The 24,107-nt window shown below is 39.1% G+C and overlaps 1 protein-coding gene across 14 annotated transcripts in view; it reads right to left on the bottom strand.

Moving 5' to 3' along the window:
- MPDZ (multiple PDZ domain crumbs cell polarity complex component) overlaps positions 1-24,107 on the bottom strand; it is a 98,372-nt gene that overhangs the window by 57,523 nt on the left and 16,742 nt on the right. For all 14 annotated transcript variants that reach the window (XM_065860195.2, XM_071802627.1, XM_071802629.1 and 11 more), the window contains exons 4-16: positions 23,282-23,503; positions 22,274-22,413; positions 20,171-20,384; positions 18,090-18,218; positions 16,689-16,892; positions 11,040-11,154; positions 8,774-8,862; positions 7,008-7,203; positions 5,606-5,695; positions 3,338-3,417; positions 2,022-2,168; positions 1,209-1,376; positions 75-260 (exon numbers count right to left, since the gene is read on the bottom strand). In XM_065860195.2, the coding sequence (XP_065716267.1) occupies positions 75-260; positions 1,209-1,376; positions 2,022-2,168; positions 3,338-3,417; positions 5,606-5,695; positions 7,008-7,203; positions 8,774-8,862; positions 11,040-11,154; positions 16,689-16,892; positions 18,090-18,218; positions 20,171-20,384; positions 22,274-22,413; positions 23,282-23,503 (1,980 nt within the window). The remainder of the gene's footprint in view (positions 1-74; positions 261-1,208; positions 1,377-2,021; positions 2,169-3,337; positions 3,418-5,605; positions 5,696-7,007; positions 7,204-8,773; positions 8,863-11,039; positions 11,155-16,688; positions 16,893-18,089; positions 18,219-20,170; positions 20,385-22,273; positions 22,414-23,281; positions 23,504-24,107) is intronic.

Below are 24,107 nucleotides of genomic sequence, written 5' to 3'. Positions count from 1 at the left end.
AAAATACATGCTTAGATCATACTGCGAGATCCAAACAGTACAAAGTATTTTGTCCTCAAGAGTGCAGAAGTTACCTGGTAGTCCAGTATGCTAAATCCCAGTCCCATACTCCCTTTCTCCAGTTCAATATGCTGCACTTCTGTTTCCCACATCGCCAAAGACGAGCTTTGCACCTCTTCCATGCTCTGACCTTCATCAGCTATTTCCAAAGGTGTTCCTTCTGTGTCTGAGGAGCCAATGAATCCAAGATCTATGTGAGCCTGAGAAAAAACAGTGAATGTTCATCAATAAAACGTAAATGATTGTGAATGTGAAGAGATAAAACTCTATTCAGAAAGAACAAGATAAAAACTATGTGTGCAAGCACTCAGCAAAGTTAACAAAGAAACCTGATAAACCCAACACTGAATTCACATATCCTTGTAACAAAATAACTATGTTGCAAGTATATGAAAGTACTCACTGGAAAAAATACTTACAAAATGGAATTTCTGTAAAACTCAAACCTTCAGAAAACTTCATTAGTACATGTATTTCAAATATACAGCAAATATCTGTTATTAGACAGTATATCTAAAAATACGCCGTGATCTGAACATAATAGCACTGACAAGAGTCAGACCATTTAAAAAAGGAGAACAGACACAGATACTCTTCCCTCGGTTTCACAGAAAAGTTTAGCAACAACAAGCTGAACTGGATGCCTCACCCAGAACTCAAACTGTGTGTCTTTTCATACAAATGCCATTGCTTTGTATACTACACAGCAGATCATTGGTACGTGTTTAGTACATCAAGCTGCCCAGAGTTTAGCATTTATGAGTGAAAGAAGTGTGTCTGTCAGTGAATGCACATGCACTTCTGCACAACACAAACACAGAAGGCAAAGTATAAACCAGATTAAATTTCTTCAGATTCTAAAGAACACACGGTTCAGCTTACCATACTCCCATGGCCCACCTGCAGAACATAAGCTAAGGCCTCGGGTAGATAGACCTGCATCACAGAATATTTCTGCCCATGACCTACCAGCACTGACATCTCTGGTTGGCCTTAAGTATGGCTGATGAACATGATTTGCCTTTTTCTACTTATCTGGTTCCAAGTCCTAAAAAATTACATCATATTTCTAATCTTGTACAATAACTTTGCACATTTTGGTCAAAGAAACAGTCATTTTCTAAGTGACTTTCTAAAAGACAAAATACCTTTTCTGTGAGCTGAACCTCAGATAGACTTAGACTCTCCAGAACTTCTGGGTGAGTGATGGGGGGAGCTACCGGACGACAGCACACCATTGTTACTTTAATAGGTAGTTCTTTCAAGATATTGACCACATCCTTGTGGTTTTCTCCAAGCAAAGAGATCTCATTCACCTTAATGAACAAAGAAAACACAGTGCTTAAAAATGCAATGCACAAAAATCGGTTAAAAAGAAAAAGTCCCAAACCACTAGTCACCTGATTAAAAAACAAACAAAAAATCCATAAACCAAAGAAAAAAAAATATCAAATCCGACACACAAATGGACATGGCCAACACTTAATTTCTACTCAATTTTGTGCTCAGAATCAGCACATAGTTAAGTTTGAACTGAATGGATAGTCTCACAAATTGATTGCACGCCACCCTACAAACACCACATACTCTGTCACTCCATGTTTCTTGCATTCATATGAACCAAATTCACATTTTAACTCTAAGAAAATTATTTAGAAAAGTAAAGAGCTGCTTAGTCTCTTTACTGTGTAAGGATGTTCCTATTGAATCAATGCTTTTGCTAGGTATTCTTTTTTGGTGACTTTGAACCATATCTGAAAAATCAGCTGTCAGAGGAGAAATGCGTGTAAGCATATGCATTCACATAAATTCACATATGAAGTGACTGCTCAAGCCCTTCTGGTCACACTTGGTATGTAGTTAAACATGATACATTCCCAAAGTCATAACCTGTGAGAAGCAAGTCACTGCTGAAAAATCTTATTGAATGCAGACTAAGATAAGACAGCATTTTTCCTTACTTCCAGCAGCTCATCTCCACTGAACAGCTTGCCACTTCGTCCAACTGGACCCTCTGGTAAGATGGATCTGATGAAATGATGTCCCACTGTAGCTTCAAGGCTTATCCCTAACCCACTGCTTTCACTAAATTTGTTAACTACAGCCACCTAAAGTAAGATAAATGAATGATTACTTTTGACATATTTACAGCTGTACCTGTTACCTTCCATTTAAATTTACATACAATGAGGTGAATATTCTAGAAATGAGAAACCAGAAATATTGCCAGGTCTAATGTAGACTTTTAGACTGTTAATAGCCTAGGTTTCTCAACAACACCTGCAGCATAAAAGAAAAAAAAAAAAAAGTCATTTTAACTTCCCAATAAGAAAAGCATTGAGAGGGAAAATCAAATACCAGATAAAAACTAAAATCTGCAGGTAATATTCAAAGAAAGTTATACTATCACAAAATAGCAGACTATTCTGGAAAGGAAACTACTGTCACAGATTCACAAATTTTTATCCAGAAACCACAACAGAGCAAAACACCATTTGGAGTAATATAAATACGTTGCCCCATGCACGTGGACAGAAAACCAGCATCATAGACTCTGTTTTACCTTCAGACTCTTACATAAGAAGAAGAAAAGCCCCTTAAGCACAGAAACTGAAACAGAGCCCAGTCCAGTATGATCTACGCCAGATAAGGAAGAAGCTCTGCAATGCATTTGTGTAAAAATGTGACAAATACTTGTATCAGGGGATGGTCAGATAAGAACTGAAACTTTGATCCCACACCACCTCAGCATAAACAAGTGGGAAGAGTGTATGACAAAAATATACCTAATAATACATACTTTGACAGAGACTACAGCTTTGGCACAGAATTTTGAACTAAGTCCTAAACTCAGATACTGCTTTTCAACTGTATCTACAGGAAATCTCCTATGCATTATTTAGATCATTACATCAAAGAATTCATTCAGTATGCAGAATGGGTAGGCATTTCAAGCACTAGCTTCAAATTCTGGCTAATGAAGGAAGCTTTGAAGTTCACCTTAGATACTATTTTTTTTCCTCTAATACACATTTATCCTCTTGAAGCTAGGAAATATGTGCAACAATGCTCATAGGCAATACAATCAATACAGAAAAAGAAATGCCTATGTTCAAAATTTATAATTAAAATCATCTCAACAGATTAAGGAGCATATGTATGATTTTTATGAATAGTGGAAAAAATTCAGTACAAAGATACCTGCATCTGTATGTTAGCAACATCATAGGTGGACAGATACAAGGGTATTTAGTAAGAGTAATCAAAATTTACCTACCACTATTTCATAATTTGAACCCAGAATCCTTTGCCACTTTGCCTTCGTAGCTGCTTCTTCTGTAGGAGTTAGCTGGAAATCTAAAAGTTATGTCTGAGATTACTGTGACAAAAAGTAAAATAAGCTATTTATTCCTATAACTGATAAAATATATGAACTATGCAAGACTACATAATCATTCCCATTATGCCAGAACTCTCCTAAATATAACTAAAAACCTGACATGTTTTGTCTCACCAGGATTGGGTTTACCAGAGGAAAAACTTGTAAAATAGTATTGGATCCTAGCCCTGCAAAACTAACTTGACAGACAAAAACTTTGGTGTGAATAGCTGGGAAGAAAGAACACACACTTAAACCAGCCTCAGGGTTGACTGAATTTAATTGAACTTTATGAGATAATGGGCACAAAGCAAATGAAGAAGTCACATGCCCCAGGCATTTGTTAAACCAGACTGTATGTGAGCTGATCAGATGGATTCAGGGGGATGGCTGAAATACTCACCTATGTGATACTGCATACAGATCCTGCATCTTACAGTGTCCAAGGAAAGTTTTCAAACAAAATCTGGAAGTTTTGTACTTTCAAGACTATGAGCACAACTGTAACAGATTTTTTGAAACCACGGACCCTAGAGGGCAGTGAGATAACTCAAGTCCTAGCTCTTTTTTTTTTTTTGTTACATTCACAGATATGCACACATAAATTGAGAAATAATTCTAATAGCTAAAGAGCAGAAATGAAATTGGAAGGGAATGAGGGGAAAAAAGGAATGATGCTGTGAAAAATACAACAGGCTAGGCAGAAAACTGCAGCAGCTCTTAGCTTGATTGAAAGTTTATCTGCAGGGTGAAAAAAAACTGAGGAATGCTTTCCTCCTGCTCATTTTCCCCTCATTGACACTGTTTAGATTCTAGGGCAGGAAACAATAAAAAGCAGTATTCAGATACAACAGTCAGCAAACATAGCAGAATTAACAGGACCCTATACATTCAAGGTCTGTGGTTTGTATGGTGCCTACACGAAGTATCAAATTCTTCAGATCTGAATGCTCGTCACAGGCGAAGACTAGAATCTTCATTATAAGATCAAGTTTTCAACTCCCACCGACTTTTAGTGAGAATTTTAAGTGACTAACAGCTTCAGACAGTGTTTTAAACCTAGTCACTGCTCAGGAACAATACTAAAACTAACATTAAGAAAAACAGAAGCAGGTGTTGTGTGGCCTTCAAATATGACAATACTTTCCCCAAAGCTGAGACCCTGCAGTATTTGAAGGAAAGGTGTTAAGAAGAAATTCTTCAGCTATCCAGGATAATGGAAAGCACAAGGTATGAAAAGACGAATATTACAGAACTCATATGGGTGATGCTTTTCAGCTCCCTTCTAGCTCTGGAAGTAAGATAATGCTAGAAAACCATGAAGTGCTGTCTCAATCTGGAAAGCATATCATCACATTGGGATTTCTGAAATGCGGCACAGTGCCCTAACAGCTCAAGAGGGAAAGCAAAATACCTATTAGAAAATAAGAATTTCCACAAAGAGTAAGGAAAACATCAGAGCATAGCAGAGCATCAGAACTGACTGCATTTCAAACATTATCAGAGAACACAGATTGAAATGAATAAAAGCTCAGGAATTTGTGAAAAGGAAGCTGACCAGAAGGGGCAGAAGTCCTGGAACTGTAGCTGGGCAGCTGCAGTCAGCTAGAAAGGTAAGGCATGTTGTGGAATGAGAAGGGGGAAATTTTAATAGACAACTAGATTAAAAAGAGTAGAAATACAAAACTAGACTAAAAAGAGGGCTGAGCATATAGTAAAAGCAGACTGCTTCATGTGACATCTTTGACATATAATTGGTTTCAGAGACATACAGTAGTCAATGATGTTACAGCACTGAATAGTACATGCTTACATGTATAGAATCAGAATCACAGAAACCTTTTGGTTAGAAGAGATCTGCAAGATCCTCGAGTCTAACCATCAACCTAACACTGGCACTAAACCATGTCCCCAAGAACCTCATCTATATGTCTTCTAAACACCTCCAGGGATGGTGACTCAACCACTTCCCTGGGCAGCCTGTTCCAGTGCTTGACAACCCTTTCCATGAATAATTTTTCCTAATATCCAAACTATGAATACTTTCAGTTTTTAGCTGTACCTCAGCTACATAGCACAGAGGAGATGGAAAGACACACAGAACACCTGATCTTTGTGTAAGCACAACCAAGTACATTTTCAAATAATAAAATATTAAACGTGAACCTGCTTCCAGTTGTTTCATGTCCTCTCCAATCTTTACCACAGTGGCACTGCATGGCAGTGATGGGGATCCCTGTTCTGTTTCACTGTTATCTGGAAAAAGAAAAAGTCTTTTCAGCTGTTTCATGTCTTTAAATACTCATCAAGCTCACCGGCATGCCTCAGGGCACTGAGTCTCTATTAACTGGACCTATATTTAGCAAAGGAAACCTGGCATGATGGGGCTGGAAGAAATGCCATATTTAAAGACACTTTGTCTTCTGTTAAAGTTTTGCTTTCTCCAGTGAATTTTTCAATGAAACAAGAAGGGGAAAAAGAAAAAAAAAAAGCACAGCTATCAGTAGCTGCAACTCTATGACTGAAAGAAAAGTTACTGGGAAGCATCTAAATATAATGTTCTTTAGCACCCTTGTATTATCTTTTAGTTTTCTTCCTCTTTTTCCTTTTGTGCAATTCAGGAAGCTGACATCGAAAAACAAAAATGCTACAGACTTGGAGACTGGCATACTTGATGGACTTTTCAGTTGTAGAAAGACCCTCCTACCACAGAGTTCTGTTAGGTATGTTGCTGGCTGTCAGCTCTCTTGAACATCTCTAGGCTGGATAAACTTGTGCTGGAGGTTGGAATGAGAGGATGCCATACAGACATCATACTACCGGATCTTTCAAAATCTTGTGAAAGGTGAGGATTATGCCTCAGTCTACAAGTTGTGATATACTTCTGCTGATATCAACCTGTAACACAACTAGCTAAAAAATAATTGGTTTGTGCATCCAGCCTCTATGCAGATACACTCTCCAAACACACTGACTTTCAGGATCTGGCACATATCCTTCAAGACTTGCACAGTCTAAGTTTAAGTTTCACTAATCTCACCTCATCAGCAGCGAAATGAATATTGGTCATTGGCTTCTGAACGTTGTACACCTATATAGTTAATGCCCTATCACACTACTAATAATCTCTAAATATAGGCTACTCCTCTCATACCTCAAATTTGTGAAATTGATATGGAAGAGTGAAAGGAACTGCGACTTGCTTTTGCTCATTGTGGAGGGTACCTCTTTGCTTGTTCTTGAACGCAGCTTTCACCCTTGAGCAAAAATAAAACATTCACTGCCTTCTTACCATTTGAAGATTTGCAAGATCAAAGTCTTGAAGCAATTCAGCCAGAAGTGCAACGTAGTGCAGAGCTTTCAACACTCACTTTGAAAATGTAGCAAATAATACCACTGTGTCTAAAAGATTAATCTAACCATAGTAGACCAAATTCTCCCCTCATGTACAGCAGCCCTCCCATCACTAATAGCTACACAGGATGAATCCGGCCCATTTTATTTCCAGTTTGCAATTGAGAAGAAAAATGTTTCAAGACAACTTTAAAGCAAAGCCAGTTTTAATTACCTTTGGCTGTGCTACTATCCATTGTTTGGAACAGTAAGTCCTTTTCAACAGCAGCATTGAAGTCCTCCTGGGGATGAATATGATTTTCCTGCTTAAGCCCTCTTCTGATCAAAGTGAGCCGAACCGTTTGTCCCGTGTGCCGTAACACATCAACTGCTTGCTGGTTAGTAAAACCCTGAAGATTTGTTCCATCCACCTGCAGGATTAAGCAGCTTTTCAGCTCACAAGACATCACCCAGAAAAAAAAAAATGTTCAGCACAAACTAATACGGCAAACTCTCAGCATCTGTTAGCCTGAGCACAAAGAAATGGAAGCACAAGAACAAAAACCTGGCCGATTTAATGACATTTGATGCACTAAGCACTTTCACCAGAGTATGTATCCCACAGCGATGTAACAACCAGTACCACAGCAAAGTCAGGAGTAGTGCTCTGGGTGCCCACCACAGTAGGGCCAGACAGATTTGCTCTGAGAGGTCGGAGAAGACACAGCATGTACTGTGCAGGGCATGCTGTGCAGCCTGTCTGCCTGACCTCCCCACTGTGGTAGGAAGAACTACAGAGCACAGTCATTCAGAGGACAAGTAACATCAGACACAGCGAAGTCTAGTACTGAACACCATGAAGTCCAGTTTCCCAACTGAACACTGTCCCAGGCAGTGAGATGTTATCTCTGGGTCCATCGTTTTAAATTTTAAAGAACAAGATTTTGGTTTCTTTTGTTTGAAGCTACTCCATTATCTCATCAACTCAGGATTTTTTTTCTGAAACACAAGACTTTGGCATTGCTCAATGCCACTGCTAATTCCTGTTCTCCCTGAAAACTCCACATGATCCTGTACCGTCTCTGTCTCACCCCTCAGTGCCTTTAAATTCTAAAATGCTTCTAACAATACTATATTCCTTGACTCCTGTAGTGGTTTTGGTCTATCTATACAACAGACATATTCCATTATTTTAATTCCTCCAGCACGAAGTATTATTCCCTCCAGACCTTTAGTCATTTTGTTGCCCTTCTCTGAACTTCTTCCAACTCTGGTGCTCTTCTAAATATAAAAAGTAATTAAAATTGAGCTGGGGTTATTTAATCTTTCCTCCACAATTAAACAAACCGTATTTACAAAATTATTATTATTATTATCCTTTTGTCTGAGGTCACAAATCTCTTTCTCCTCCTGCATCCACAATAGAAGAAAAAACCAAATTTTGGAATAATCAATTTTAGCCATTTATACTCAGCATTTAAATCACTATAAAACCTATATATACTTCTACTTATAAATACACAGGCACATTTGTACTTGGGGAGAGACCATAACTTTTTCTCAGTGCTGTCCTCAAACAAATGCAAGGCCAGATCTACAACAGACACAAAAACATGGTTCCTGCATTTATGACCTGACTTTCACCACACAACAGTTGACTCGCAAAAATATTTTCTTCTTTCTCTGACTATCTAAGGCTTTAACGACATACTTTTAAAAATAATTCTGGAAACAGGTACTTAATATTAATCAAACTCTGAAACTCTACCTTTCAAAGCTCCTACTGGTAAGATACACACATATAATATAGAACTTCTTAAGAAACATGTTACACACAGATTGATAATCCGAAAGATAATGTGACTGAATACTCAGTCAAATAAAGGACTCACCATTTCAATGCCAATCCTAAATGTTTTAAACAAGTACTACATGAGCATAAAACTTAAAGAAGCAGAGTTTTGCAGACAAGTGTGCTAATTTCTTTCTGTGTTTACTTACAACGATAATTTGATCTCCCACATGGATTCTGCCATCATGTTCAACAGCACTGCCTTTTGTAATGCTTTTCACAAAGATACCAGAAGGTTCTGGGATTAAAAAAAATAAAAAGATAAGATAAAATTAAATTAACTAATTTATTAAGAAAAAAACCATATAATGCAACAACTTCCAACTAAAGCCACCAATCAAATGGAGAAAAAGAAAGAAAACACAATCCCCAGGTAAGATAAAGAAAGAATCACCACAAAAATATAAGCTTCAAGTAAAACATGTATATTATTATTTTCCTAAAGGATGATCTTGATTAATGCAAGCTTGCATTGGACCAGATTTCATTTAAAATCCTACAATGCCAAATTCCAAATTCTTGCTGCACAAGAAGAAACATTCTGACATATTTTAATCTAAATGTTGAAATCAACATTGACATAAAGCACCCCTGACTCTTGGCAAGATTTAAAACTACAGGACAAAAAATTCAGTTTGAGTACACTAAACTGGTAAATTCTGTATTTTCAATGTACTTTATAACTCCTTAAGAAAATGCAAGTTTGGATAACCAAATGCATAAAATCACAAGCCAACAGGACTACAACTTACATTTGAACAGGCTTTTAACTACGGTTGTCAGTATTTCAGCCAATTAAAAAAAAAAAAAAAAAATCCAAACCAGAACCATTTTAGACTGGCATAAGATCAGGTCTGAGGATCACCAGCCTGCAACATTGGTATCAGAACCTTGACAGACTCTACTTTCAACAAAAGCTCCAATTCTGCTTAATGAATATGTTGAATGGGAAGATAACCTGCTACTAACTGGGTTTTAACAGCTGTCAAGAAATCCCAGTGCCTTTGTAGACCTGAAATTCATGTTTTACTGGGCCTCAGTATTACAAAAGTTAGTAGGAAGGAGGGTGAAATCTGCGTTTTGTTCTAATTACTATATGCAGCTACAGATATACTCAAGTCATGAGACTGACAATTCTTTTCTGTTTTTTCTTAATTTTTTTTTTTCTTTTTTTTTTCCCCCAGGTTTTGTGAATAATTGAATGGCTAGTCCTACTAACTTCTAAGAATTTTTATATCCTGTAACACCTGGATGGTAACACGACAAGTTGCTGTTTGTCACTCATGAAAGATTCAGCTGCAGTTATTGCAATGCAGTATTTTATTACTGCTTCTCTGACAGCAAAGTTTTTCTTTAACTGTTAAGTCACAAAATTAAATGACATGCTCAATTAGTTCCTAAGCAGGAGTATTTTTAAATGCAGCACAGTAATTTAAAATTGAAGACTGAGGAAACTCCAACACTAAATCATTTAAAATATGCTATAAGATCTACCACATTTTGTACAACTTAATTTGCCTTTTAAAGATTCAACTGGAAGCTGCTTAACAGTAAGTTTTGAGTGGACTTACACAAACTGTGACCATTCTGTCCTACGGAACAGGCTGTTAAAATTTAGTGCAGCTTCTGAAAGCCAACAAATTATGAACTGCCAATAACATGTGACAAATCTATCCACACATTTTTCTAACAATATATACATGGGTAGAAGTCAAACCACCAGCTCTCTGAGATGTTTTAGAACACATTCAAGAATGGTCCATTCCTAGCAGTATTGCACTTGCCAAATCCCCCATAAGGAGACCTAACAGAGTTCTGGATTGTTTTTCCAAAAAACATAGTGGAAATTATAAAGTAAAATACAGAACTGTAGATGAACACTGTTGCACTTCTTTATTTAAACTAACTGATTTACTGTCTGCAACAGTCCAGAGGTCAACAAATATTTATTGTATCCAGACTCACTAAGGAATTCTTGATCTGCCAGCAGTACTACACACATTGTTTAAAAAGTAATAACAATACCTTCAGAAAACGAATGCATTATTTTTCAAGAGCCTTTTAAAAATGAAAATGTGATGTATTATAAAAATCCCAACCAGTTCCAATTAAAATGCCTCAATCTATTTTAGAAGTGTTTTGCAAAAACATAAAAGCACAAGCGTTAGCCAAGAGTGAATTAAAAATGATCAAAAAATGCTGAGGTGGGAATTTATAAAAAAACTGATTGCTTCTAATCTGAATGTCCTTCTCATAAAAGGAAAAACAATTCCCTTTTCTTTACGAACTTTAAAAAGATTTTAGATGATCAATGTTTTTTAGATACACTGTATCAAAACTAAAATCAAGACTTTGATGCACACACACCATAGTACATAACAGATTGTATACTAAACTGCAGGAATCAATTATTACCTGATGTTTTGTCTCCAACGTAACCAGCAATAGTTATTCCTAATCCCTGGATGTTTTTAGTGAGTTCAACATTAAATTTCTCCCCGTCTTCGCTGCTGTCAACAGAAGCATCTGCCTAAATAGAAAAGCATGATTAGAAAGGAACCTTTTTTCTTTAAAGATCCACTACATTCTTTGATGTCATAAACACATAACTTGTACACAAATGTAAAAAAAGAAAGTACCAACTTTGCTTCTGCTATGATTTGGTATTCAGCAGAGAAACTATACATATAGAATCATTTAGGCTGGAAGAGATCCTAAAGATCATCGAGTCCAACCACTAACCTAACTCTGGCACTATAGCATGTCTCCAGGAACCTCATCTATACATCTACTCATCAACAAGAGCAGCAACAGATATTCCCTAGCTGCTATCCAACATGAGAAGGCCAACCACCTCAAGGGTACATACGACTACAGTGGATCCTTCTGCACCCCTCATGAGAAACCCTCATGCTTAGAGTACCTCTCTGAAGTGTCTGTACACCAACATGTAGCATGGGGAATAAACAAGAAGAATAAGAGGTGTACGTGCAGTTGCAGGGCCATGATCTCATTGCTATTACACAGACGTGGTGAGATATCTCATGACTGGAGGGCTATGTACTTTTTAGGAAAGACAGGCCAGCAAGGCAAGGTGGAAGAGTTGCTCTTTATGTGAGAGAGCAACTTGAATGTATCAAACTCTGCCTGAGGGGGATGAAGAATGAGTTGAGTCCTTGACTGCTAAGACAGGTCCTCCAGAATCCCAGACCCTGGAGGTAAGAGAACAAGTCTGGAAAAAGGAAGACTGCCTTGCTCGAGAAGGATCAGTTTAGAGTTCACTTAGACAAACTGGACACCTACAGATCCATGGGCCCTGATGGGATGTACCCATGACTGCCAAGAGAGCTGGCAGATGTTACTGCTAAGCAGCTCTCCATCATTTTTGAAAGGTTGTGGAGAACAGCAGAGGTGCCTGAGGACTGGAAGAAAGCCAACATCACTCCAGTTTTCAGAAAGGGCAAGGAGGACCCAGGAGACTACAGGGCAGTCTGCCTCACCCCCATCCCTGGAAAGGTGATGGAACTACTTATTCTGGACACCATCTCCAAGCATGTGGAGGAAAAAAAGGTTGTCAGGAGAAGTCAGCATGGATTCACCAAGGGTAAATCATGTTTGACAAACCTGACAGCCTTCTATGATGGTATGATGGGCCAGGTAGACAAGAGGAGAGCAGTGGATGTTGTCTACCTTGACTTCAGCAAGGTTTTTGACACCGTCTCTCAAAACATTCCAATAGGTAAGCTCAGGAAGTGCGGGTTGGAGGAGCGCACAGTGAGATGGATTGAGATCTGGCTGGATGGCAGAGCTCAGAGGGTTGTGATCAATGGTGCAGAGTCTGGTTGGTGGCCTGTAGTTAGTGGGGTTCCCCAGGGGTCAATTTAGGTCCAGTCCTGTTAAACCTTTTCATCAGTGACCTGGATGAAGAGACTGAGTGCACCCTCAGCAAGTTTGCTGATGACACCAAACTAGGAGGAAGGGCTGACACACCAGAAGGCTGTGCTGCCATTCAGCGAGACCTGGACAGGCTGGAGGAATGGGCAGAGAAGAACCTGCAGATCAACAATGGCAAGTGTAGGGTCCTACACCTGGGGAGGAACAACCCCAGGCACCAGTACAGGTTAGGGGTGGACCTGCTAGAAAGCATCACTGCAGAGAAGGACTTAGGAGTCCTCGTGGAGAACAGGCCAGCAATGTGCCCTTGTGGCCAAGAAAGCCAATGGTGCCTGGGGTGCATTAAGAAAAGCCCAACCAGCAGGTTGAGGGAGGTTCTCCTCCCCCTCTACCCTGCCCTGGTGAGGCCTCATCTGGAGTACTGTGGCTAGTTCTGGGGTCCTCAGGTTAAGAAGGACAAAGAATTACTGGAGGGAGTCCAGCACCAGGCTACAAAACTGATGAGGGGTTTGAAGCGTCTTTCTAAAGGAGAGAGACTCAGAGAGCTGGGTCTGTTCAGCCTGGAGAAGGCTAAGAGGTGATCTCATCAGTGCTTATAAATATCTCAAGAGGATGGGACCAGACTCTTTTCAGTGGTGCCCAACCATAGGATGAGGAGCAATGGGCACAAAAGCACAGGAGGTTTCATCTGAATATGAAGAGAAACTTCTTCACTTTGAGGGTGACAGAGCACTGGAACAGGGTGCCCAGAGAGGTTGTGGAGTCTCCTTCTCTGGAGACATTCAAAGCCCACCTGGACACATTCCTGTGCAATCTTCTTTAGGTGAACCTGCTTTAACAGGTGGGTTGGACTAGATGATTACCAGAGGTCCTTTCCGACCCCACCCATTCTGTGATTTTAAACGTCTCCAGGAACGGTGACTGAACCACTTCCCTGGGCAACCTGTTCCAGTGCTTCACAACCCTTTCTGTGAAAAAATTTTTCCTAATATCCATTCTAAACCTCCCCTGGCACAACCTGAGGCCATTTCCTCTCATCCTATCACTTAATACTTGGGAGAAGAGACCAAGGCCCTCCATGCTACAACCTCCTCTCAGGTAGTTGTAGAGAGCCATAAGGTCTTTTCTCAATCTCCTTTTCTCAAGGCTAAACGACCCGTTTTCTCAGTGGTTCCTCGTAAGACTTGCTCTCCAGATCCTTCATCAACTTCATTGTCCCTCCCTGAACTTGTTCCAGCACCCCATTGTCTTTCTGGTAGTGAGGGGCCCAAAACTGAATACGGTATTCAAGCTGCAGCCTCACCAGTGCCGAGTAATGGGGGATAATCACTTCCCTAGTCCTGCTGGCCACACTATTGATGCACTCCAGAATGCTGTTGGTGTTTTTGGCCACTATTCTTCACTGTAAAGCAATGCAGATCATGTCCTCCGTCCCCCACTGCCCCTGGGATATTACCCTCTAACCTACAAAACGTTTTGATGACAAAAACAACCGGTGAAATTTGTATAAATTAAACAATTAATCTCTTGTACAGTAAGTTACACAAACCATGCTTAAATGTTAGAATATGTAGCTTGCTGATCTTCTGGGACCTCCTCAGAACTAGCTTTAGACTGCTGTGTTATTTAAAAAGATCAAAATTACAATTTGTAGTCTATTTGTTTAAATTCCTACTAAATAACTAGCTATTTTTTCCTGTGCATGCCAAATTTAAAATATAATAAAAGCTATTTCTACTGAGGCAATGATGTATTTTCCTTTTGAAAGACTTAAAAATTCTGTTTTTGAAAGCAGCAATTATACTTCCAGCTAGTTAAATAATGACAATATCCACTAACATCTACTGCAATCCTCTGAATTTCAATAACAAAGAATGTTTAGGGTAATGAATTCATTTATTTATTGTTAGTGGCAGTACAATACATATTATACTCCCATTTCAACAACATTGATTTAATATCAGAATTTTTAAAATCTACCTATAAAATTAAATTTCAACTTTTTAAAAAGTGGGTGGGGTTTAATTTTTCATCTTTCAGTTGTCTAAACCAGATACTTACTAGCCACTTCTATAACTGATATGTATCAGTATATGATTACATTTACCAGGCTTCGGTTTCAGTGTATTTATGTGGACATCAATATTCATGCACATATTCAAATGGGATTTCATAAACATTATAGAAATCTATCACGATCCTGCTATAATCTGATTTTATTCTGTCTATTCTGCATAACAGATAGCAGCTAATATTTTTTAAAGTACAAATACTGCAACCAGGCAGATACAATCTAAACCCAGTCTGACCAGATGAGTAGCATGTGCCAAAATAAGACAACTTCAGTAGAGCTATGTATGATGTTAATTTACAAAAGTGAATCTAACTTCAGTTCTTCATCTGAGTAACTCCACCCAAAACAACAAGAAAAATAAATTTCTACCTCTCCTCTTGATAACATAGGAGTATTTTGGCCACAGACAATGTCACTAAAACACTGCTCCAATTTCTGTAACCTCATAAATATTTACAGGATAGACATCTACAGGGGACATAATGAGAAGTGCTCATTTTGGAAAGCCATTCTTCACTGACTAATAGCTTTAAGAGCATCATGTAGTCTTCATCCATCCTGTATCTGCCAGGAAAAAACAGACAAACCAAGCTGTTTTCATCATCATCTTCACTCCAGGCCCAAATTAATATGGCCTGCAGCACCATCAGCTGGGTGCTCCCTTCGAAAACAGAACTTCATGCTGACTGCAGCAGTTTTGAGATAGCCTGCCTCCTGCCAGGAGAGACGTGCCAGGAACAAGGTACTGAAAAGGATGGGAATGGAGAGGAAGGTGTCAAAAAAGTCACATTTTGCTACTTGGTGGCTTTGAGTTATTTCCTTGGTACTAGAAATACTATATATCCTGTAGCTGCAGATACAGCCTTCAACATTGCACCGTATCACCTCAGAAAGGCAAATATTGAAGAAATATACATAGATGAAATTATCAAATTCAGCTTCTCTTTTGAGACTGCTACTTTTCACATAATTAATACATGGGCTACAAACTGATCCCTTTATCTAATATATAGCCAGATTTTCATGCCTTTGAGTGATGTAGAGACACAGAAGTACCAGACTGTCTCTCTTAGATACTCAGAAGACTCCATGTTAAGATTAACTTTCTTTGCCTTAAAGCCACAACAGATGGAATTAATACATTTGTTTTCCACAGATACCACTACAAAAGACAGAGGGAAGATAATTGTAATCATGCAAAAATTGTTAAAGATTTTTTTCTTCCAAAGTGACCTATGTGAAATGTGATTTGTAACTAGGAATGAAATGTCTAGAAAAACAACATGAAAAAGTAAATAAAATAAATTATTGTATTTAGTTGTAAGCTCAGAAACAACTACCTTTTTCTTCACTCAGTCACTACATGTAACCACATTTAAGTATATCTGCTCATAACTGTATGTGACAAAACACTGCTGTTCCTGGCTCTCATGAAACCAGGCTTTGCTGTAAACATACAAATGACCTGTTTGTAGAGGTTTCGAGGTGACAGGACATGATAATGTTTACAGCATTTTTTAAGTGGCTGACAGTTGTAGAGGAGTAATAGCACAGAAAGCACAATCATCAGCAGGGGAATAAGGGTAGCAGCTGGCTGACTTTTTTTGGAAGATGTCTAGCAAATGAGCAATGCCAGGTGATGCAGGAAAGAAGCATCTGTGTGCTGGCTAGCACAGGGAGGAACCGTCTGATGAATGGTTGCAATGATATTGAAATAAGAAATATTCCTTGAGAGGAAATGGACAGGCAGACAGAGAAATGCTGCAGAGCCAGCTTTGTCTGTCTGAAGAAAAGACTGCACAGGTTCAGTTACTCCCAAAGTATTATTGCACAGTCATAAGCAACCCAGAATCGGAAGTTATTTGATCATACTTATGGAAGTCCTAAGCTTTCATCCCAAAAGGCTTGAAGCATATAGGTCCTTGCATTATGGACTCCTGACACTTAATTCTCCCAGACTGTCAGCTGAGACACCGATACTGGGAAAGAAAATCCTGGCTTTTGAGAACATAAGCGTGACAGACATTCAAATAGTAGTTAAAAGGAAGTCTGCAGTAAAAGTTTGCCCTGAGTTACCTATGTTCACTGTTGATTACCTGTTTCTCTGGTGTGGAGATGGGTACTGGTGTACCTGGAGGGACTGCTGGTGGAGGTGGGTCCTCAACAGGACCTCTTGCAATTACCAGTTTCACTCGATTTCCACACTGCCTGAGAACTTGTGCCACCTGCTCACTGCTCATTCCAGCCAGGTCCGTATCACCAATTTTCAAGATGTGGTCTCCACTACACAGTCTCCCATGCTGGAGGAAAAATAATGGTGGAAAAAATACATTATCATCCTGCCATTCTTCTCATGTCCCATACAATTAGAAAAAGACCACATAGCTTTAGTCACTTTTAAGACATATGAACCAGGTGACTTGGGGCGGGGGTGGGGCGCAAGTCAATATCCAGGTAACATGGAGAAGAAAAGTAGGTTGCACAATGACATACTAATTTTACTAGGCCTTTTCCCCAGAAATATCCAGGACATCCTTTTTCAAGCAGTCGAACACCGAAAAAAATGCATATGGTTATAGTTACTGTCAACTGCATTTAGACTAGAGAACTTCAAGTTATTTCCAAACGCACTTCCAAAAGACAGGATACAAATTTATATTCGGCTTTGCAGTTCTGTTTAAAAACTGGTCCTGATGATTAACTGTAACTTCAAAATAAAATGCATTTCTCCCTTACTGTGATCCAGTTATTTATATTGCTTTACACTGTTTAACTCTCCTAGCAATTTATCTTTAACAAATAAAAAAGTTTCACACAAATCTAGCCCATATGAAAAGCATTATACAGGTCTGTAAAAGGAACCAATCTACCTGCTCAGGGAAAGAGTGTAGCAGTAAATACTGTCCATGCATCTCCAGCCCCTGTTATCAGGCACTATTTCTACGGCTGGAAGACTGACCAGTCTCTGTGCCTGTTCAGTCCTCAACCTTCATCAACAGTGTTCTAGACACTTGTCCAAAGCGTAAGCTTGAAACGGACTGTGATCACCAAATTCAGTTCTCACAAGCTCTTCAGGCAGGAGCAAAGCCTATGTCCTGAAGGAGACACGTGAAGCCACACGCTTCCTCCAAGCTTCAGTAAGCCCAGTGGAGAGAAGCAGATGCTCTTCTCAGCTGTCCAGGCAGAGCAAGTGTTTGGTGCCCCCCCACCCCTGGATTTCAACCAGTATATTAATGAAAGAATTAGGAGTCTAAATGCATTGGCACAAAACATGTATAATGTAAGAGGTTTGAAAATGTGATTTAGAGCCTAATCCAGCTTTTATATTCAAATACAGAGATCCCAGCACTAAACACACTTTTACTGAGGATAAATTTCACCACTAGCCCTCTCTTTTTCACACTTATGAGGAAAATAGCTACCACTACTTATCATGATTATAAAAGAGTAACTTCACACCTTACTGAACTATAAACAGAAGGGTAGGTTGAATTTACCTGATCAGCCACCCCTCCTGGGAGGATGGTTTTAACAATCACTCCAGTTGACTTTCCTCCAACTATTCCAAATCCCAAACCTGAGCCATCGTTCACCAACTCAATGGTCTCGACATGCTGCCAGTGCACCTAAAAGGAATATATATAAATTGGAAATTATTTAAATAAGGACATACCTACTAAAACTTGAAAAACATTTTCTCTCATTCCTTGGGTATGTTTTTGAATAAAGGAAGGTGGGAGGAAGGTAGAAATATGGGACCTTTCTAACAATTACCATTTGGTATACGATTACATAACATTTAAGCAATAAATTGCTCATTCCACAACAGCTGGAACTTCTCTGGTACAAACCAGAGCTGGGTAGTAGGTCAGGCCTTTCAAGAACTTGCTGAACGAATTTAAGCAGCAACCTAGGACTGTCCACCTCCATGTCCACCTGCAATCAGTGAGAAAAATGCAGCTGCCAGAAAATCTCACAAGGCTGAAAACTAAAATCTTCAGATAGGTGCATGTTCACACTGGCCATTATAACAAAGCACAGAAGAAAGAACAAAGCAAATTCAGAGGTTAAGGGTGAAAGCAGCACCAAGTATTGTGAGGTATGCATTAGCAGAATTGCCCCTTGTATAACACAGGTATCTGGGTTGTCTCATATCAACAGCACTGGAATGAAGTAGCTCTGATGGGAGGCTTCATGTCCTGACAGAAGCAAAACTGCTGTGACAGAAGAGCTCACTGGTATGAGAGGACTAAAGGGACAACTGGAAGCTCCTGGTATTGTTTCTCCTGAAGAACAAACCACATTGTAAGCTCATCTGAAATGTAAAACTGCAGCTGGTACTCCACCAGATAGGATCTTGAAAATAAACAGTTATTTTGGAATAGCCAAGGTACTGCAAACTAAAAGCCTCATAGTACCTGTTCAAGAATCCACAGTCTTAACCAAGGACAATCAAGCAAAGCCTGAAGGAAAAAGAATGGCTCCAGATAAGCTGCTTTCCCCCAGCATTTGAAAGCGAAGAGAACACAAGGACTGGGGAAGGCATGCATAAAAAAACAAAAAACAAACAAACAAAACAAACAAACAAACAAAACCCAAAACAACAAAAAAAAACCACAGAAGGAGCTGTGGCAGGTTTGAAAGGAACATTTTTTCAAGCAATGGAAGCTGTTGGTAGAACATGGAGGCAATCACACAGAGAATGATGTGTATCACAGGAATACTAGAAGAAAGCAGGCCTCTACTGTGTGCTGACAGGAAAAGTTAGGCCAACCAGCTTTATTCCTGCACACAGAAGAAACAAAACATTCTGAAATATCTTCACTAAAAGTTTTGTGCTAAGGACTAAAATAAACACTAAAATAGCTGCTTTTTCCAGACTGGTTGCTCCGTATGCTTCTGGGTATCGACTACCTTAAAGAATGGTGACAGATGACTCAACAGTGAAACCTACAGAAACCGAGCATAGGCCATGTCATCTCAGGATGAGCCATTACACAAGGACAGCACCAGGAAGAGAAAGTGCAGTGAAGATCACCACGTTTCTGAGCTATGTTCTCTACACCTACCTATGCAAAAGCTTTCAAAAGAAAGGAAATGTAGCAGAGCTGTTCTCTGGGATCCTAGTGTGTTCCTGCACATGGCATTTTCATGGCTCTCTCTTGTAGCTCTACATGAGCCCCACCGCTAACAGAGAAGCAAACAGAGAAGCACCCACTCGGCTGGTGGTGCACATCAGATTGCAATGCCTCAAAAATCTTGTTTGCTCTAGCAGAATGGAAAGAGAAAAAAAGATCCTGTTTATTGCTACCTCAAAATAAAGCTTCATAAAGTAAGGTGGATACAGAGAGTTTGGTAGATGGGGAGAAGGAATACAGCCATGATTAACTTTCCCCTAGGAAGCCTGAATATTTTCTACTCTTTGCACAGGAAAAGGATCAACAAAGATAAATAGACGAAAAACCTCAAGAACTGTATATATGTATATAGGAGCAACAAAGAATTGTCTCAAAATACTAGATGCAGTAAGCGCATATATGGCCAGAAATGAATACACAGACATCTGGGATATACTCACCGGATTGGAATGGGCTGAAACTGTGCTAGCAGCAGATGGAGACGGAGAAACTACAGGACTGATTAGCTGAGGGAAAGTGCCTCTGGCCACAACTAGCTGGACATTATCTTTTGCTTTCTGTAGGATGCTGATAGCCTGTTGATGTGTAATTGTCTGATCAAGGGCTTGTCCGTTAATAGCAAGGATTTGATCTGCTTCCTTCAGCTTTCCATCTCTGTTACATATATGTAAACAGGGAAGAGGGACAACAAAATAAAAAAAACCAAGAAAAACCAAAGAAGTGTTGCCACAGAAATTACAATATTTTGACAATTTTCCAGTATTTTTAATAACCTGTTCTGTATTCCCCCCACTTTTTAATCTCTCCCTGCAGTTTTGCTGAAAGGAGCTGATGCGGCACCCTGGTGATCACTTCCTTTGAAGCTAATCCTACTGCCACTCTCCCCTGGCTACTACCCCCTAGCTAGCTTTCTTCTCCTTGTACCCCCATCCGAGACTAAGCATATTAGATCTCAGTCACTCCCAACCATAGCCTGGGAACTTATGTTTATTCTTGACTTTGAGTCTCTTGCTTAACAGACCAAGTGCTCCACTTTGTTCAGTGTGCCCGTTCTGAATATTCATCAAATCATGGAGTGGAACACGCTTTCATCAAGATGGTACAGAAACTAATTTTGTTTTGCACAAAACCGAGGGAAAAAAAATAAAAAAAAAAAAGAAAAAAAGAAGAAGAGGCAGAGAGAGAAAGAACAAAAAAATGACAAAACAGAACCCTTTTAAATGACAGGGGAAAGGCCTGAACAAAATAAAAAAAATAACTCTTCACTTTCTGACAACGGAAGCGCTACTGTAAAATTACATACTCAGACCTTCCTCAGACCTGCTTCAAAGGAAGTGTATGAAACTTACATAGATGAGTTACCCTCTGTCTCCTCCATCATTCCTATTGCTTCTGCAACAAAGCAGAAAAACTCTGGAATCTTGTATTTAATATCCCTAAGTGGCAATGCTTTGAAAACAAAGGGCAGAAAAGAAAACAAGGATCCTTGTTACACCAGCTTTTGTGAGCACCTACAGTGTAGAAGCCAAGGTACTCAACAGCATTCAGAACAAAGACTATTTACCTCCAAGCCATAATATTTTGCTTTGAACTGTTTTTCAGAGTGCTCCCAAAGACTTAGTACTGCCAGGGCCTTTCTGATTTATGAGCCCTGTAACAGTTGTTGAATATTTCTACTCCCACCAGTGAAATCAAACAGGCAGGACCTGATTCAGTAAAGACAGGTCTCAACTTCATGGAGTAAGAGGAGTAAGACAAGTAAAAGCAAAGACCTCTCAGAGGTAAAAAAGAAAAAATATATTGGAATTTAGGCAGACTTAAAAAAATTGGAATGACACAGAGCATGTTGCTTTTTTGTAACAGAACAAACTCTGCAGTCCACATTCTGCCCTCTGTTAAAAGGACAGTGTTCAGATCACAAATGATCAGAAAATTTCCCTGGACAGCATAGTGAGAAATAGCACCAAGATAACTCACCTGCCCTACCCAACATACAGAGTGCATCACAAAGCATCTCTGGCCAGGATCCTGATCAGCAAATCCATACACAGTGATAAACACCACTGCTCTGCAGTGAACCAGAGCTGCTGCCATCCACCACCAAGTTCATTTTCTTCCTCACACTGTTCTTACAGCAGAAATCTATTTCTCTCAATGCTACTTATGGAATCAGGATTAAAGTCGAAAACATACTTTCACCTAGCTGTTATTATTCCTGAGTTTCTGGTAACATAAGCTGAATATTTCTTCTAAAAGTCCAACAACTTTAGGTAAAGCCTTGCTTGACATAAAAGGTGGATTTCACACCTGCTCAGTGGCACCCCACCTCACAAACAACCCTACTAGTTATGACTGATCATACACTGCCCTGTTCCGATATTACATAAATTGCAGTGACGAGTAATTTTAAATCTGCTGTGATGTATGTCTTAGAACATAAGAGACACGTGCCCTTGTACCACAAAAGCAACAGCAATGAAACAACTAAATTGCAGTGTTGTGTTAACCCTCGGTACAGTAAAATATTCCAGTAGTAATCTTACCTATGTGCCACACTTCCTTCCTGGATTTCTTGCACAAATATTCCCAGTTCTCCCCTGTTTTCACTCTTGAGTCCCACGACACTGAAGCCCAGACCACCACTTACAGGTTTAATAAGTTCAATGGTCTCAACATGACGACCCTGTTCAGTAAAATTTTAAAAAGGTTACAAATGTTAAAAATGTTGAAAAGCAGCATTAAGGAATGTGGTAAACACCTTGGAAATGAGTTTCTAATTTGACAGCTACAGCTGGACAAGGTTACACTAGTTAATAACTGAAATAGAGTTTATTACGGCCCAGAAGAGGAAATCAAGAAACAACATTGAAATATAGAGCTCATGTTTAGTAGTGACTAAACTAGGATATATGTGTTTATAAAACTTCAGAGGTAATAGGTCAAGTTTCAAGCAGAACTAGAAAAAGATAATGAATTTCAGAAAGAGGGAAAAAAGTCCAAAACGCTCATCAGGAGAACTATCTGGCTCTACTACAGGTTCATTGGAAAACTGCTAGAATATGTATGCCTGCCCATTTTCAGCTCCAGCCACTGAAATGACTTGTACCACATTTCTGTCTATCACAGAAAAGCAGATTACAGAACAATGTGTAGCAAGACCAAAAAGGAATTTTCCATCTTATTTCCAAGCAAGTCACTGAACTAGCTTGCATTAGTTATGCACACAAGAGCACGCCCTGACAAAGCATCTCTCTCATGCACAGAGAGGCAGTCCTAAAATGAGCACAGAAAGATAAAGGCGTGCTGATATGTGAGAGGCATGCTGCCCAGCTAAGGACAATAACTCAGCAGTGACAATGTCAAGGCAACTTTTGCAACTGTTTTCTCATTTACCAATTGCTCCTCAAATTAAAAAGTTTATTTTTGTTTTATATAGCAAGTGAGGTCTGGTTTGCTTAATACCAAAGCTGCTTTTAAATAGACATACATGCATTTTAATCTTCCAGACAATCAGTGATCCACATTTCATGGTTACCAGATGACATGCTTACCTGGGACATATTTCTGATCAGCTGCTCAAAATCATCACTAGAGGACTTCCCATTAATCTGAGGAGTAATGGATCTCACTGATGCTTCAAGCACATTAGCTGGGCTGCCATTCTGCTGAGCCAACAAATATGACTCATTATGTGGCAAGGACCCCATGTTCACACCGTGATGGAGAAGTTGGGGGAATTCACCAGTGGCATGTATGGAAGGTGTAATATTTACCTGTAAAAGATTGATGGCAATATACATTTGTAGACACAGCAGAAAACTTTCCTTTATCAAAGAGCATTATGATAGGCAAATTCCTTGTTAAAAATATTTGAAATCCCAATCTGCAATTTTAAAAGGACACTTTAAAAACGAAAATATTCAATATTTATAATAGATGTAAAGTTGTGAATTATCAGCATAGAACAAGAACAATTTATTAAAATAATCTAAAATTATTTTCCACAGTCTGCCTAAAATTATCTTGTTCATATCAGCATAGCAGCTTGAAGTACTCCAACACAACTGTAGAGGTAAGCAAGTGTAAATAGACTTCTTCTACAGTACCAGTATTTTTCAAAACAAATTTATCAATTATTTTACAAGAAAATTTAAAAAAATGGCATGCGTATTTTGATGAAAAAAAGAAAGACACCTCATGGGCTACGTACATAATTCACTGATCAGAGTTTCTGCATCACTATGCACTATGGCTGCCAGTATGACCTTCTACATGAGGTGAAATTAAATCCAAAATTACCGAACCAGTCTAAAATCACCAGGCTGATCTGCAAATCACAGTAACACCTTTACACAGGCAGTCTTGACACCACGCTTC

Source organism: Patagioenas fasciata, chromosome Z (genome assembly GCF_037038585.1).
Source record: "Patagioenas fasciata isolate bPatFas1 chromosome Z, bPatFas1.hap1, whole genome shotgun sequence".
NCBI lineage: Eukaryota > Metazoa > Chordata > Aves > Columbiformes > Columbidae > Patagioenas > Patagioenas fasciata.
This window is presented reverse-complemented; position numbering and strand designations above follow the sequence as displayed.